At 40.8% G+C, this 13,573-nt stretch overlaps 1 protein-coding gene across 5 annotated transcripts in view; it reads right to left on the minus strand.

Annotated features, from left to right (window-relative positions):
• The window catches only part of Saysd1 (SAYSVFN motif domain containing 1), a 34,767-nt gene that overhangs the window by 9,417 nt on the left and 11,777 nt on the right, over window positions 1–13,573 (minus strand). For 2 of the 5 annotated variants that reach the window (XR_007589387.1, XR_007589386.1), the window contains one exon: window positions 10,902–12,902. The exons of 1 other annotated variant lie outside the window; for it this stretch is intronic. Coding sequence is in view for 2 of the 4 variants with exons in the window: in XM_050126972.1 (XP_049982929.1) it covers window positions 6,220–6,317; window positions 12,832–12,902 (169 nt within the window). In the remaining 2 variants the exon portion in view is untranslated. Of the gene's footprint in view, window positions 1–6,219; window positions 6,318–10,901; window positions 12,903–13,573 lie in introns of those variants that run through there. 2 more of the 5 variants (XM_050126972.1, XM_050126974.1) reach the window with 2 other exon arrangements.

A 13,573-nucleotide genomic window follows, 5' to 3' on the forward strand; every position in this document is an offset into this window, starting at 1 on the left:
GGCTGGCTTTCTCAGGAGCAGAATTTGAAGAGGGCAGCTTCAGGGGAGGGGCCATGGCCAGGGGCACTGAGGGTGGGGTTTGGAGAGGGTAGCTCCAGGGGAGATGTTGCTCTGGGTGCTGAGGACAGGATCTGAAATGGGGCTCCAAGCTGGAGATTCCAAACAACGACCACTGCAACTCTTAGAAAATATTTCATTGAGGCTGGTTTACTTTCAGAGGTTTAGTCCATTATCATCATGGCAAGAAGCAAGGCAAGCATATTACTCCTTCAGCAGCTACATCATGTCTCCTTTGACTCCATCCATCCTCTCCCTCTATCTCTGTTCAGATTTCCCACCTAGCTTTACTCTACTAAGCCATTGACCAAAACAGCTTTATTCATTAACCAATAAAAGCAACATATATTCCACATCATCTCCCCTTTTCTATCTAAATAAAAGGGAAGGTTTTAACTTTAACACAGTAAAAGTATTTATGCAAAACAGTTATCAAGTAAGAATTACAGTTATAATATTTAGACAATTTGTATTAGACAAAAATTAAAAAAAATATTCTATCATCTATCTTATCTTTGAGTCTAAAGTTTTATATCTATCTTTTATTATAACTAAGAAAAACTATATCTTCAACTCTATCAAAATGGTGTAGGAGGTCCTTCTTTCTATGTGTTGCTTGTATTGGTAAATGAATAAAGAAACTGCTTTGGCCTGATAGATCAGAACTTAGGTAGGCAGAGAAGACAGAACTGAATTTTTGGAGGAAGAAAGCAGAGTCAGAGAGACACACCATGGATCCACCACTGGAGACAGATGTGCTTTGCCAGTAAGCCACTGCCATGTGGCGATACACAGATTAATAGAAATGGGTTAAATTAAGATGTAAGATTTAGCTAATAAGAAGCTAGAGTTAATGGGCCAAGCAGTGATTTAATTAAGAGTTTCTGTGTGGTTATTTTGGTTCTGGGCGGCCGGGACAAACAAGCGGCCATCCCCTGCAACATCAAAAGATCCCAGAAGAATATATTACCTAAGTAAACAGGAAGTGTATTGCAAGGATCTTCCAAAGTTCTAGAAATAACAGAGACATCTTGCTACCTGGAAAGTCACCCAAAGTTCTTTTGTAACTTTGGGGCATCCATCTTTAGCCTTATAGGCCCATAATATCTGGCAGACTTTTCAGTGAAGCAAAAAATTTGAAGATTTGTTCCACCTGATACTGGCAAAGTTCATCAGTTGCTTTCTTCTATGTCCTGCAGAATGTCTGGCAGTTTCTTCTATGAAGCAGGAACCCTGAAGGACTATCCCATCTTTTGGAAAGTTTAGCAGTCACTTTTCTGTAAGTCCTGCATGTCCAGTTTATACAGAATATTATCAATCAGTCCAGGCAAGAAAAGTTTCTTGCCCAAATGGCTAGCTTTGTCACATTGAAGGCAAATTCCATAACAAGTTTCTTCAAGGCTTGATAGAGATATGAATAATTTGCATTGATATGGATTTGACTTTATTGCTATAAATCTAAGGTCAATCTTGGTATTGTGATTGTGTAGTTAATGTAAAAATGTAATGTATATAGGTTGCTAATGGATACTCATCGATACTAGTAAAGCTTGTAGTCATGTTAGATTTTCTAGATATATAGAGATATATTTCAGTTAGATAGGCATTCTTCATATCTTCCAAAGACTACAGAATATGGCATTAAATGTTTTAATAACTTAGGGCTGTTCATGACAGTGAGACACGTCTGCTCCTGGCAGCACCAATCTACTTCCAGAGGCATCAAAGAGGCTCCTTATGGAGTTTGTTGGCCATTTGGGCAAGAAACTGCTCTTGCCTGGACTGATGCATGAACTGGATACAAAGATCCCACAGAGAGAGGACTGCTGAACTTGCCTAAAGGTGAGATGGTCTCTCGGGGTTCCTGATTCATGAAAGAGTCTGTGAGACATTCTGCAGGACACAGCAGATAGTGACTGAACTGCCTTTGAAATTTCTTGCTTCATGGAAATGTCTCTGGATACTATGGGGCTGAAGGCCAAAGATGGATGCCCCAATGGTACAAAAGAACTTCGGGTGACTGTCCAGGCAGCAAGATATCTCTGTCACTTCTAGAGTTTTTGAAGTTGCTTACTTCTTGTTTACTTAGGTAATATTATATCCTTTGGGAGTCTTTGATGGAGTTGAAGAATAGATAGTTATTGTTTTCCTTAGTTACGATAAAAGATAAAGTAGATATAAATATTGTAATTATAATTCTTGCTTGATAATTGTTTTGTTATATGTGATTTTACTATGTTAAAGTTAAAGCCTTGCTTTTTTGTTTAAACAGAAAAAGGGGAAATGATGTGGGAAGGTCATTTGTCAATCTGTTGTTTCAAGAAAACTGCTTGGCCTGATAGGTCAGAAAATTAGGTAGGTGGGGTAGACAGAACAGAATGCTGGGAAGAAAGGAAGTGAGGCAGACGCCATGCCTCTCCTCTCCAGGGCAGACACAATGAAGCTCCGATCCAAGATGGACGTAGGCTAGAATCTTCCTGGTAAACTACTGCCTCATGGCACTACACATATTATTAGAAATGGGTTAGTCGAGGTGTGAGAATTAGCCAAGAAGAGGCTAGATATAATGGGCCAAGCAGTGTTTATATGAATACAGTTTGTGTGTTGTTATTTCAGGGCATAAGCTAGCCAGGGGGCTGGGAGCCGGGCAGCAGGAAAGCAAGCCCGCAGCTCCCTTCAACAAATGCCCATCAACCTCTCTGAAGTAATTGGTGCTGCCAGAAGTAGATATGTCTCCCTGTCGAGAAAAGTCTAAGTTCTTAAAACATTTTAAATGCTATATTTTGTAGGTCTTTGAAGTGTCAAAAATTATCTAGCTAGCTGAAATGTATCACTGTATATCTAAAATCCTAACATGACTAAAAGTTTGATTATTAAAGATTACTATCTATTAATCTGTATTTTAAATTATACATTACATTTTTCATGAGCCACATGAACATACCTTAAACAAGAGTAGAAATAGATATGCATACATATAATAACAAAATCCACTAGACAAAAATCTATACCAATGTATTCATTTTTATATTATATCCCCCTTTTTTTAGATAGAGATTGACTAGGACCATTAACCATTTATAATCAACCCTCTTTAAATGAAAACAAACATTTATAAACAATCATTTTGGAAATTTGGGCATAGTTTTTTCCAAACTGCTTTCTGCTGTTTGTTGGGTGAAATATTTTTAGGATTCACAAAAACCTTTCAGGAGGGTCTTGTTCCATCAAACCACATTAGCCTGAAAGGAAACCACAGGTTCCCAACCTCTGTGGAAACAAAAGCAGAACCTCTTTTCCATAGTAACATATCCTTAGACTCATATTTTTAATTCAAGATTCTTTTAAAATATATGTTGGTTTAGCCTAGCAGCTCCCAGAATAAAATATCTCTCTGCAGTCAAAAAGTTCAAAGAAAACGCAATAATATACATAATCCAGACTTTGTGTTTTTCATCTTTTCATGGCCCATGATTCTTTTTACTCTATCTTTCCTTTAAGAACCTCAGTTTGATACCATTAAATTATTTTTTAATCTATGACTCTTTTATCCTATCTGTCTTAAGCCCATGCACACTTATTAAATTTACTGTAGCCCATTTAAAGGCCTTTTGGTCTGAATCGGTTTTTACTGTATATCTGTAATCCTTTTCTGACCAGGAGAGTTTTTTACAAATGCTAAGCGGGCATGGCTAGGACTAATGTTGTGGGTTTGCCTGTTGGAAGAGGCATGTTTCCTGCCTCTGTGACCTATGCTCACCACCCCAGCTCCAGGGATGCAGCTGGTATATGTCACCTTTAAGCAACTAGTAGCATGCTGTTCACAAACCCTATCTAAGTGCTTTGTAGCAGGATCTCCCAAAAGAGCCAGAGCTGTTCATGCCACCAGCACAAACCAGGAAGCCATTTCTTAAAGAAGCCACACCTCTGCTCACATCCAGCAAACAGAGCCTATCTGAAAGGCTGCAGCTATCAAGAAGCTGCATTTGACTCCCATTTGGGGATTCTAGAAGTGCTTTTGGTTTTCAGCATGCTTAGGCTTTATGTGGATGTACATTGCCAAATGTTAAGCACCATTATGTAAACAGAGACTGTACTTTCATTTTCCAGACGCCCAAACCTGAATAATCACATGGAAACTATATTAATTACAACAATATTTGGCCAATGGCTTAGGCATATTCTTAGCTAGTGCTTACATCTTAAATTTACCCATTTCTATTAATCTGTGTATCGCCATGAGGCTGTGGCTTACTGGTGCAGCATGTTACTCCTTTGGCAGCTCCGTGGTGTCTCCTTTGACTCTGCCTATTCTCCCGCTCTATCTCTGTTAGCAACACATATACAGAAAAATGTCCCACATCAGTAGATGGCATGTCAGCCTTCTAGGAACCTCTTCATTTCCTCAGGACAAATGTCTGAAGACCCATTTGCCAGAAGAGGTCACCCAGACACCACCTTTACTTTTCCACCAATTGAATGGAAAACTTCTTTACACATAGCACAAGGCTGTGGTCAGCACATTTCTTTGCTGGAGTTCCTTTATTTTATGTATATGGGGTTGGAGGGTATTCTGCAGTGTGTGAGAGAGGTTCAAAAACAAATAGGTGTCCTTTCTCTGCTTCTAGCATACAGGTCTCAAGGATGCAACTGAGGTTGTCAGACTCACTGACAAGTGCCTCTACCCATTGAGCCATCTCACTCCCTGGCCCTAGGTAATTTATTTGGGACATGGTTTGGCTATGCATCCCTTGTTGACCTGGAATTTATTATGTGGAACAGCCTGGCCTCCAACTTACAGAGAGGCTTCTCTCTGCTGCCCTACTGTTGGGATTAGAAGAATGTGTCACCATGCCCAGCCTAGATATTTATTTTCATTCAATTTTTAAAATTTTGAGACATAATATATAAAATTATATTTCTTTCCAATTTTCCCTCCAAAATCATATATCCTTCCCATTCTCCTTCAAATTCATGACCTCTTTTTCCAATAATTGTTCTTGCATGTTTATAAGCATGTAAATATTCCTAAATATAACCTGTTCCATCCATATATACTACTTGTATATTTTTCAGGGATGACTGTTTGGTACTAGACAAACAGTTGGGTGTTTTCTTCCTTGAGGAAGGGCACTTCTCTCATTCCCAGCTTTCCTCGGTTGGCTATAGTTCTTTGGGTGGGGTTGAGGCCTCATGGGCTTTTCCCCATCCAGTTTGGCATACTCACTGGTGTAATCCTTGTTCAGCTCACACTTGAGCAGTCATGTTGGTGAGACTTTATGGGCATAGATTCTGTGTTACTAGTGCACAAAACCTCACAGCAGACTCCTTGATCCTCTGGCTCCTAGAGTCTTTCCACCCTCTTCCACAATAGCTCCTGAGCCTTAGGAGTGTTTATAGATATATCCTTTGGGACTGGGCTCTAAAACTGCATTTTGATTTACTGTGGCTCTCCATAGCGGTCTCTCTAATGCAAAGAGGTTTCTTTGGTGAGGGGTAAAGACTGTACATACCTGTGAATATAAGGACAAATATTTATAGATGGTCATTAGGGATTGTACTGGTTTGGTAAGCTGAGATTGTATATTCTCCTCCAATAACTGAAACTTTACTAGCACTAAGATGTTAATTAGGTTTCCAGTACCAGACATGACTTCCCTCTTGTTGAATGGATCTTACTTCCAGAGAGCTGTTGGTTACCAAATGTATGCATACAACTGCTACACCCCAGGGTCATTGTGCATACATCAGTGTAGACACTGATGGGGCTCATAGGCATCCTGTCAGGATAGGACTAGTGGTGACCTCCCTTCTCTGTAAACAACGATGGTGCTGTCAGGTCCCATAAAAGTTAACCCTCATGAAGGCATTCCAGTCAGTGTCAGTTCAGGGGTCTCTAGGCCCTGTTTCTGAAATTCATAGTGTCTTCAGCAATAGGGATTTACCTTCCACTTCAGAGAGATAACCAAAAGCAACAGCAATAGACTAAGTTTTAGGAGTTTCTTGGACAATACTGGCTAACAACTCAGGAGAGGGCTTCTTACATATGGTATTAATGTTCTTGTTAGGTGGTCTTTAGCCATCATCCCAGATGAGAAAACTTTATTAAAGCAATAAATGTAGCTCACAGTCTGGCCTGGCTGAAGGTGTCCACAGGCCCACCTTGTGCCGCTTGGTTCAGGTGGGTAAGACACCCATGGGCCAGCCTGGGTCCTCACAGTCCATGCTGGTTGGAAGGTAGCCACAGGCCTGCCTGGATACTTGTGGCATCAGGAGAGTAGGTGTCGTTAGGATGAACAAGTATATGGTAGAAATATGGGAGAGAAAGAAAAGCAGAATTATTCATGTGCTGTGGAAGAAGGCAGAACTAAAGAAGTGAACATGGAGAAACAAGGCTGATATGGATTGACTGCTTGACACCTGAGGCCAGGGTAATGTCCCACCCCAGGCTGCTGCCAAGGGCCATGTCTGGGTCCATGGCCCTCCCACAGCTACAGTCTGTGTTGATATCCATGACCCATGTTGCTACCAAAGGCCACAAGGATGCCTGGGATCTGAGTAGCCACTTGTGGCCATATTGGTGTCCAAGGACTGTGCCACTAATGGAGCCATGATGATCTGAGTGGCCTGTGTACCACCTGGGAGCCATGATGACATCTGGGCATGGGCTGTTGCCAAGGGCCACGTCTGGGTCCTTGATCCTACAGCAGCCAAGGGTTTGAGTTGGTGTCCATGGCACCTGTTATCACTGAGGGCCATGTAGATGCCCAGGGTCTGATCAGCCAACTGAGACCATGTTGGTATCTGAGTAACATGTTGCAGCTACAGACATACTTCTCTGGATGACCTGTGATGCCCACCCAGACCATGGTGACATCTGGGCCCAAGCTGATGCTAAGGGCCATGTCTGGGTCTGTGGTCCTCTGCAGCTGAGGATGTTGATGTCCATACATGTTGAAATCCAAGAGCCATGCTAAGCCAGCTGGCACTTCACTGGCCCTGAGATATCTGGCCCTGTCCCCCATGGAAAAGCACTCGCTCACCCATACTCAAGAGAGATGGTTCTGTTCTTCACCTGAAGGAGCAGTCTCAGTGGACCAGACTAACCAACTCAGCTACCACCCAGACCCACATCCTGGTCCTTGGGTTCGCCTACCCTAAGATCTACCTCATCTATGACCTGCGGGAGTACATGAAGGGATTGGTCCTGTAAAATGATAGCCATGTGATCTCCATGACTTGGGCAACAGCAGGATCTCCAAGAGGAGTTTTGGTGAGGGCTCAGTAATAATGGTATAGATTAGACAAAAGGGTATTGTGATATTTTGTTTGTGCTCTAACAAATAAGGCTTGCCTACAGATCAGAGTGCAGAGCTAGCCACTAGTTAACTAGAGAGGTCTGGAGGTCTGTACAGACAGACAGGAAGTAATATGGCTGGGTAGAGAAAGGAATATGAGGCAGGAGGAGACAGGAGCTTGGCCCCTTTTTTAGCTGAGAAGTTTGTAGGGATAAGTCCCACCCCTTAGGGGGCGTGTTCGCCTCAGGCTAAAGTTTGCCTATAAATTTGGCGAGCCTGCTCCCAGCGCTTGCTTCTGCTTTCCTGGTCTCCGCGGGAACTGTGGTTCTGTAAGTCTATTCCTCCATTAAAGCTGTCTATATTTTGACAATCTGTCTGCATTCGCTTACGCCATTACAGAAGTTAGCAAGTTAAAAGGTGGCTGTGGCTTACTCTTTTGTCTCTCTGATATTTCAGCATTTACCCTGATATTTGGCTCCAAGTTTGTATTATTAAGACCAATTAGAACTCGTGCAACAATCGGCACCCAACTTTAGGGCACAAATTCATGAAAAAACTGCTTACCTGAGGTTTTGCAGCAACTGGCACACATCAGAACTGCACATGAAGGCTCCCACCAAAGTCACTGCCACACCAGCTAGGGTTTTTTTTTTCCTCAAGCTGGGTGAGTTCAGGATTTTCTTGTTGCAGCCTCTCTACAGCAGACTCCAACTGCCACCCTAACTCCAGAAGCACCTGGACTCCAAACACCACAGGACTTATCCACCTGCTTGCTCTGCCTTCAGGCAGCTCCCACCACATGCACTTCTTCCGCACGATCCTGTGTGCATTTTTTTCAGACAACTGACTCTCTCTCCCCTATGGGTTTCAGACTTCCCCAGACACCCTCTCCTTGGATTGCCACTCTCACTTCATAGCTACATGCCAGAGCTGCAGCTGTCCTCAGCCAGGCTGCACCACCTATGTTCTCCACTCAAACATGCTACCTTACATTTCACTGTCATTCTCAGCAGTCTGGTAAGACAATTGAGAATTTGGGGGTGGGGTTGGTTTTTCAAGACAGGGTTTCTCTGTGTAACAGTTCTTGCTGTCCTGGACCTAGCTCATAGATTTCTTACAAAGATTGACTTCAGCAGTAAATAGAATGATACCAAATTCAGAAGCTAGACAAATAATAATTGACTCTCTGACTTGAAAATGCTAATGCACAATACAAAGGGGTAATTAGGCCATTAAAGGCAAGATCAGAACTCTTGGAGAAATGGATCTGAGATACAATCAATACTTTATCTCAACCATGACGATGCTTGGATAGGAAAAATGATTTCCAGAGCTTTGAAGAAAAATTTAAATGTCAAGAGATTCAATTTCAGTAAGCAAAGCCACCTAAAAAGGGATTGTAAATAGAGAATTACTAGAAACAATGTTTTTTTCTAAGCATCATCCAGACAGAATGCCCCCTTCTGGATTATGCAGAAGGTATAGCAAGAGCAGGCATTGGACAAATGAATGTAGATCGACAAGGGACAGTCAAGGTAATCCTTTGCCATTGGGAAATGCCTTGAGGGGCCTCTGGTAGGCCCCCATGCCAAATTCAGTTCACTTGTTTCCTGTCATCATAGAGAAACCTCCTTCCCAAAGCAAAAGAATCTAATGCCTATAATAAGAAACCATACTACTCTGGATGATAGAAAAGTTAGAGGAGAGAAAAAATTCAGGAGAAACTGTAAAGCAAATATTTTGGTAAACTTCTACATATGAACAAACACCAAAATTAAAAATACAAATAAATAATGTTGCCATTGAAGGTCTGGTAAACACAGGTGCAGATGTAACTAATTTTATCAGGATCTTGGTGTCCAAATTGGCCTCTTCAGAAGGTAAAGGTTCATATTTTAGGGGCTGGAACACTATCTCAGGTAAAACAGAGCATGAGATGGGTCAAATGTATAGGGCCAAAAAGACATAGAGGTAAATTAAAACTATATGTGGCTATGTGGCTAACAACAATGAAATTATGTCCATGATTTGTTATAGCAATGGAATACTCAGATTAACATTCCTCCAATCTCAGAAACAAACCATAAATTAATGTATGTTTATGGAAAAAATATGAGAAGGTATGATAAAGAACAGCCACCGACCATTCAGGCTGTACAAGAACAGGGTACAATGGCTGTTGTACAAAAACAGGGTATAATGGCTACTAATCTTTCAAAGGCACCAACAACCCTAGCTTTAAAATGGTTGATAGACAAACCTGTATGGGTTGAGCAATGGCCTTTAACAACAGAGAAACTGCTGGCATTAGAACAGCTGATACAGGAGCAGCTAAATGCTCAGCATATTGAAGAATCAACCAGACCTTGGAATTCATCTGTATTTTTTATTAATAAAATCTGGAAAGAGGAGAATAGTAACAGATCTAAAAGCTGTTAATAAGGTGTTTCAGCCAATGGTCTCTCTACAGTCTATAATTTCTTTGCTTTCTCTATTGCCTAAAGGATAATCTCCTATGGTTATTGATTTAAAAAAATGTTTCTTCACAATACCTTTACAAGAAAAAAAAAACTATGCCTGACAGTGCCTACTTATGATAATTTTCAGTCTCTTAAGAGCTATCAATGGAAGATTTTCCCACAGGGAATGTTAAATAGCCCCACCCTGTGCCAATATTTTGGACAGCAGCTGTCAGAAATGATACGCAAGCAAGTAGTAGGCATAGACCCAGCAGAAATTGTAGAACCTTTCACTAATGATGAAATAGTCAGATTATGGGCAGAAAGTGAACCCTGGCAAAAATGCTTGCAGTAATTTCTTAGCAGAGATTAACAATAAATATCTCAAAAACAAGAAAATTCAATTTATAAAGAGAACTAACTGAATTCTTCCTCACTTTTAAAGGGAACACCAATATCTGGAGCCTCTACATTCTATACTGACACAAATAAATCAGGAAAGGCAGATTACAGATCAGAAAATTTAAGTAGAGTGGTTCAAAGCCTTTATTATTTTGTCCAAAAGTCAGAATTTTATGCTATTCTCATGGAATTAATGGACTTTATAGGAGCCTCTAGTAAGAGAAAACATATGATATGTATCTTTTTGTGTCTGGATTACCTCACTCAATATAATATTTTCTTTTGGGGGGGGTTGTTTGTTTTCTGATTTTTATTCATATTTCTTGAGCTCTATCTACATTTTTCTCTGCTCCCCTTCCTGTCTCTCCCCCTCCCCTTCCACCCGCCCCCATGCTCCCAATTTACTCAGGAGATCTTGTCTTTTTCTACTTTTTACTTGCCATGTAGATTATATCTATGTAAGTCTCTCTTAGTGTCCACATTGTTGTCTAAGTTCTCTGAGATTGTGGTTTGTAGGCTGGCTTTCTTTGCTTTATGTTTAAAAACCACCTATGAGTGAGTACATGTGATAATTGTCTTTCTGTGTCTGGGTTTACCTCACTCAAAATAATGTTTTCTAGCTCTATCCATTTTCCTGCAAAATTCAAGCTGTCATTATTTTTTTCTGCTGTGTAAATATACCATATTTTCCTTATTCAGTCTTTGGTCAAGGGGCATTTAGGTTGTTTGCAGGTTCTGGCTATGACAAACAAAGCTGTTATGAACATAATTGAGCACATGTCTTTGTGACACGATTGAGCATCCTTTGGATATATTCCCAAAAGTGGTATTACTGGATCTTAAGGAAGGTTGTTTCCTAATTTTCTGAGAAATCGCCACACTGACATCCAAAGGGGTTGTACCATCTTGCATTCCCACCAGCACTGCAGAAGTGTTCCCTTTTCCCCACAACCTCTCCAGCATAAGTTGTCATCAGTGTTTCTGATCTTGGCCATTCTTACAGGTGTAAAATGGAATCTCAGAGTTGTTTTGATTTTCATTTCTGATGACTAAGGATCGTGAATATTTCCTTAAGTGTCTTTCAGCCATTTTAGATTCCTCTGTTGAGAGTTCTCTGTTTAGGTCTGTACTCCATTCTTTTATTGGATTATATGATCTTCTGGTATCCAATTTCTTGAGTTCTTTGTATATTTTGGAGATCAGACCTCTGTCTGATGTGGGGTTAGTGAAGATCTTTTCCCATTCTGTAGGCTGTCATTTTGTCTTGTTGACTGTGTCCTTTGCTTTACAGAAGCTTTTCAGTTTTAGGAGGTCCCATTTATTAATTGTTTCTCTCAGTGTCTGTGCTACTGGGGTTATAGGAAGTGGTTCCTTGTGCCAATGAGTTCAAGTGTACTTCCCACTTTCTCTTCTCGTGGCTTACAGGTCTATTTAAATTGCTCACCTGGTCTTGATTTAATTTTGGTATATGGTATCTATCTAAAAAATTGTCAATTTATTTTATATTTTCCAATTTTGTGGAGTACAGGTTTTTGTAGTAAGACCTAATGATTCTCTGAATTTCCTCAGTATATGTTGTTATGTCCCCCTTTTCATTTATGATTTTGTTAATTTGGATGTTCTCTCTCCGCCTTTTGATTAGTTTGGATAAGGGTTTGTCAATCGTATTGATATTCTCCTTTGCAGTTATTTTTTGTCCAGGGTGATAAACACTTGTCAAGTTTCATCCTTCTGCATGGAGACACCTAGTTTTCCATTAAGTCATGTTTTGTCTGATTTTAAATGTTTGTTGTTAAAGCTATGGAACAATTTTCATATACCTCAAAGATTTTGTTGCTTTCGTTTTCATTTAGTTTCAGGATGTTGTTTATTTTTTCCTTGATTTCTTCCTTGGCCCAAATCATTTAGTAATGAACTGTTTCATCTCAACAAGTCTGCATATTTACTAAATTATTTTTGCTATCTATTTTAAATTTTATTACAGAAAATTGCCACAATTAGGTGCTGTGGTGGTTTGAATAAGAATGGTACAACAGGTTCATATATTTGAATGCTTAGTCACTAGGGAATAGCGCTATTTGAAAGAAAAAGATGGATCAAGGTGCTGGCCTTGGAGTAAATATGTCTCTTCTTATGGATCAAAATGTAGCTCTCAGCCACCTCTCCAGCAACATGCCCACTTGCTGCCATGCTTTCAGCCATAATGTAATGGACTAAGTTTATGAAACTGTAAGCAAGCCCCCAATAAGTACTTTCTTTTAGAAAAGTTGTCTTAGTCATGGTCTTTCTTCATAGCAATACAACAGTGTTTCCTCAGACAGTGGACTGAAACATCCACGGAACCAGCTAGGATCACTCACACACTGCTCTACACTCTGCAGGAATCTTCAGTGCTAAGATGGAAATGCACACAAAATAGGGCAGGATACTCTCCCAGGTGCTCACCACCTCTATCATGTGGTACAAACAGTGACCATTGTCCCCACCAAGCATAGAGAACTCCAGCTCCAAAAACTATGACAGGAAACTATGAAATCATACTGGTAATAAATAATTACTAAGAAATGTTATTAGCATAAGAACAAAGACAGCAAGTTGGATGTAAGGACACACACCTGAGTGCTAGCTGTGTGGATCTGGATAATCACTTCAAGGCCAGCCTGGGTAATGTTAAGATAGAGCATGCCTAGAAAAGAAAAACAGGAAGAAAATGAGGAGAGGGGAGTAGGGAGAGAAATAGAGAGAGGAGGGAGTAGGAGGGAAGAGAGAAGGGAAGGGAAGAAAATAAGGAAATAAGCAGAAGGCAACAAATGTTCCTGAAACTGCCTAGCAACAAGTCCTTCACTTTGTTTTTCTTAACATACAATCCCCAGAACCCAGTGACTATCACCGTTCTCCCAAGACATTTCCTTACACAGAAGTGGCACATCTTTGCTCCCACACTATTTTCTGGTAGTATCTGGTCCCCCTTAGAGTTTCGTATAGTGTCCCTGCCTCCAGAATTCCCTCCAGACTCAGCAAGTGGTTGATGTCCCTTCCTTTCCTTTGGCCTCCCTTAGGCACCACACACTGCACTATAGCTGTCTTACTCTTGGCTGCCTTCCCCACCTGCCTGAGAGCAGCCTAGGACACCAAGCCTCCTCTGTGCTGAAAAGATCAGGTTCTCCATGCTGACTGGGGAAGCCCAGAACCTAGCACCAGCCTAAGAAGGTCATGTGATCTGCAAGGGGGATAAATGGGAAAGGCATGAATGACAAAAGGCACTCCCTACTCCTGCCTGAAAGAGCTCATAAGAAAACAAAAAAAGGAACCCAATTCCAGAAAGAAAGAAAGAAAGAGAGAGAGAGGGAGGGAGGG

This window comes from Alexandromys fortis, unplaced genomic scaffold, assembly GCF_014885135.2.
Source record: "Alexandromys fortis isolate MF-2015 unplaced genomic scaffold, M_Fortis_MF-2015_v1.1 scaffold_233, whole genome shotgun sequence".
NCBI lineage: Eukaryota > Metazoa > Chordata > Mammalia > Rodentia > Cricetidae > Alexandromys > Alexandromys fortis.